At 58.4% G+C, this 3,241-nt stretch overlaps 1 protein-coding gene across 1 annotated transcript in view; it reads right to left on the reverse strand.

Annotated features, from left to right (window-relative positions):
- LONP1 (lon peptidase 1, mitochondrial) overlaps positions 1 to 3,241 on the reverse strand; it is an 18,617-nt gene that overhangs the window by 8,142 nt on the left and 7,234 nt on the right. Inside the window, exons 6-9 of the mRNA XM_010828459.1 lie at positions 3,097 to 3,226; positions 2,637 to 2,720; positions 1,650 to 1,870; positions 27 to 165 (exon numbers count right to left, since the gene is read on the reverse strand). Of these exons, the coding sequence (XP_010826761.1) occupies positions 27 to 165; positions 1,650 to 1,870; positions 2,637 to 2,720; positions 3,097 to 3,226 (574 nt within the window). The remainder of the gene's footprint in view (positions 1 to 26; positions 166 to 1,649; positions 1,871 to 2,636; positions 2,721 to 3,096; positions 3,227 to 3,241) is intronic.

The following is a 3,241-nucleotide window of genomic DNA, read 5'->3' on the forward strand; positions in this document are numbered from 1 at the left end:
GGGCGGGGGCGGGGGCGGGGCCTCACCAGGATGCGCTTCTTGACGTCCTCCATGCCGTAGTGGTCCTCCTCCAGCACCGCCTGGGCCCGCGCCAGATCTAGGTTCTCGTCGCTGTGCTTGCCCCACGGGATGGACGTCAGCCAGTCCAAGTAGTTGCGGGTGACGCTACCACGGGACAGGTGAGAGCCGGTGAGCAGGCCCTGCGCGCCGCCTGCCTCCCCAGCTGCACACCCAGGCGCTGGGACCCAGGCACCCAACACTGGAACTGCACAGCCTGCGCTGGACAGGCCGCCCGCCTCACCTACGGCTCCAGGCAGGCACCGTGTGTGTCATACCGGGAAGGTCTGTACTAACCCTGCCTCAGCAGGTGATAAAGTACTTCTTAATTAAAGCATGTAACGTACTTTTTTGTTTTTTTAGACAGAATGCAATTGCATACTTAAACTACAGTACAGGGTAAACATAACTTTTACATTCAACAGGAAAACCGACAAAATTCACATGACTCACTTTCCTGCCATGAACCAAGCCTGCGCTGTCCTGAGGTCTGCCTGTGTGGGTGCAGCTCCTGGCCCAGAGGCTCAGTGAGCATGGGGATGGCTCAGAGTCCCACAGCTCAGGAGGGGCCAGCGATGAGAACAACCTGACCCAGCCCAAGTGGGGAAATTGAGGCCTGGAGCTGTGACCCGGGGACAGAGGAACCCCTCTCAAGGGGCCTGAGGAGGAGCAGGCAGGAAGGGCAATCAGAGGAGGACCCGGACAACAGAAGCAGAGGTGGAGTGACGCTCTGAAGGAGGATGGGCTGGGAGCGAGGAATGTTTCCGAGAAGCTGGAAGAGGCTAGAAACAATTCCCCCGAGGCCTCCAGAAGGAACCCATCCTTCTCATCACACCAGAAATGAGGGTCTCTGCCTCCAGACCCGAAGAGAAGTCGATGCTGTCTGGGGCACTACGTGTGTGGTCCACCCTGATGTGAATGTGGGGAATGCACTGCTGCCCCAGGGAGAGAAGCTGGGAGTCTCTCTGGTGTACAGGCCTGCGGCATCTGGGGAAACCAGGGAGTCCCAGGGTCCCTGAGCAAGAGAGCAGACCCCACCAGACACCCTGATCAGACAGGGGCCTAACACAGCAGCCCGGGAAGCCCACCCCTTTGAGAAGCTGTCCCGGAGCAGCGCCCAGGCAGAGTCAGAAGCATCACATGGTGCCCTGACCCCTTAGCCGCCACTCTGACCCCCAGCCAGCATGCACAGGAGAAGGCCAGCCAGGCAAGACCAGGAAGACACTCGTTTTCTGACTCTCAAAGCTGCCAGAGGAGACCAGGGAACAGAAGGTCAGGGGAGGGGCTGGCCTTGGGGCACTGGCCCTGGGGACTCCTGGTCCTGACGGGTGGCACAGGCTTGCAGCCCAACGTCCCTGGCTTCAAATCCGTCCCCATTTACCAGCCCAGGGGCGGGGGCACTGATTTAACTTCTCCAAGCCGCGATTCCTTCATCTGTGAAACAAGAGTGACAAGAGACCCAGCCCCCACAGGGACCACACGAGAGCACTAAACATGTGTGGTGACAAGAACATGCCCGAGGGCCCCCACCGTCCTGGCCTTCCAGGGTCAAATCCTGGCCCCCCACGCCAGGCCCCTCAGCACTTGCTCACTTGAACTCGGAGGAATGGTTGTCCAGCAGGCCCAGCTTGCTCAGCTCCTCGTCCACCACGTCCATGACATGCTTGGGGACCACGAGCTCCTTGAGCCGCTCACGGAACTTCTCCTCGATGGCGTCCTTGTCATCCTTCTCCAGGCCTAGCTCCTTCTTGATGATCTTCAGCTGCTCCTGCAGCAGGTACTTGCGGTGTGTCTGCTTGATCTTCTCCTCCACCTGTGGGGCCCAGGCCACTGTCAGACCAGAGGAGGGGGCTGAGGCCTGAGTGGGCCTGCCACATCCTCGGGACCCAGGAGACAAACCTGGGACACTCAGCCTCCAACGGCCCTCACCTTCAACCTGGAGTCCCCGCACACGAGTCTCGCGATAAGTGACCCCAACTTCCAGGGGAGGAAGGGATCTGCCCTTCAATCCTGGTTACAATCAGGGAAAGCCGGACCTGATGCCAGCATGTCCCCGACACTCATCAAAGCGGTGTCACCCTCTCTCTAAAAGCTGACACAGCAGGACACAGGCTCAACACTGGCGCCTGCCCCGAGTCATGCTGCCCTGCATATTGACAGCTGCCTCGTGGCTTTTCCAATGAAAGATGCAATACAACTTTTTTACCTAACATAGAATCAAGTGATATGATGGCCTATGTTGGAAATGAATCTAAAATAAGAGTATTTGCATAACTAATTCACTTTGGTGTATAGCAGTGACTAATATGTCACTGTAAGTCAACTATACTCTAGTAAAACTTTTTTTAAAAAACTAAACAATAAAAGTGACCTAAATCTGGAAAAGGTTAAACGGACAGTCCGAGCAGCCAAGGTAGGCCTCCACCAGCCGAGTATGGGGAAAGTCCCTTCAACCTTTCCTAGGCTACCTCCCAATTTCTAGGTTCCCCCAGAGCTCCCTGGACAGTCAGGGGAGCTCTCACTGTGCACAGCTCCTGGCCCCAGTGTGATGGTGCCATGAGTTTGCAACCTCTGCTCACCTCCCGGCCCAGGCGCTGCTGCAGCTTGCTCAGTTCAAACTCCTTCTTGAGAAGGGACAGGGCCTTATACAGCCGCTTTGGAATCTGCCGAGAAAGGGAAGATCATGTGTGCAGGCTGAGGGTTGGGGGGCAGGGGAAGCAGGGCACAGGAAGTATGAGCTCTGGCAAGTGGACAGGCCACGCCTCCCCAAATCCGAGAGGCCTGCCCCCTCGGTCCCAGGGCTCCAGCCAGGCCCGCAGGGACCAGGACGTTGGCAGGGGCACTGCTTCTAATGTTGAGTCTGGGGACAACCCAAACACGCCACCGACTGAATGATGGGCACTGCCCAGGAGGACACCGCGCGGTACTACCAAGAACCAGGGGTCGGAGGCAGACGGAAGGAGGCAGGCTAACGTGAAACCGCCCCACAGCAAGGCCCAAGAGCAGCAGCCAGTGGGGGAGGCCCCCGGCCGCACTCACGTTGGTCTCCTCCAGGACTTCCTGCAGCTCGTGGGACTCGGCCCCCGTCAGCGCTGCGCCCATGTCGCTCAGGTAGATGGGGTTGTCCACCACCCTGTGGCCGGCCTGCATCATCTGCAGCACTGACTCCCTGCAAGGGACCCAG

Source organism: Bison bison, unplaced genomic scaffold, assembly GCF_000754665.1.
Source record: "Bison bison bison isolate TAMUID 2011002044 unplaced genomic scaffold, Bison_UMD1.0 scf7180017864492, whole genome shotgun sequence".
NCBI lineage: Eukaryota > Metazoa > Chordata > Mammalia > Artiodactyla > Bovidae > Bison > Bison bison.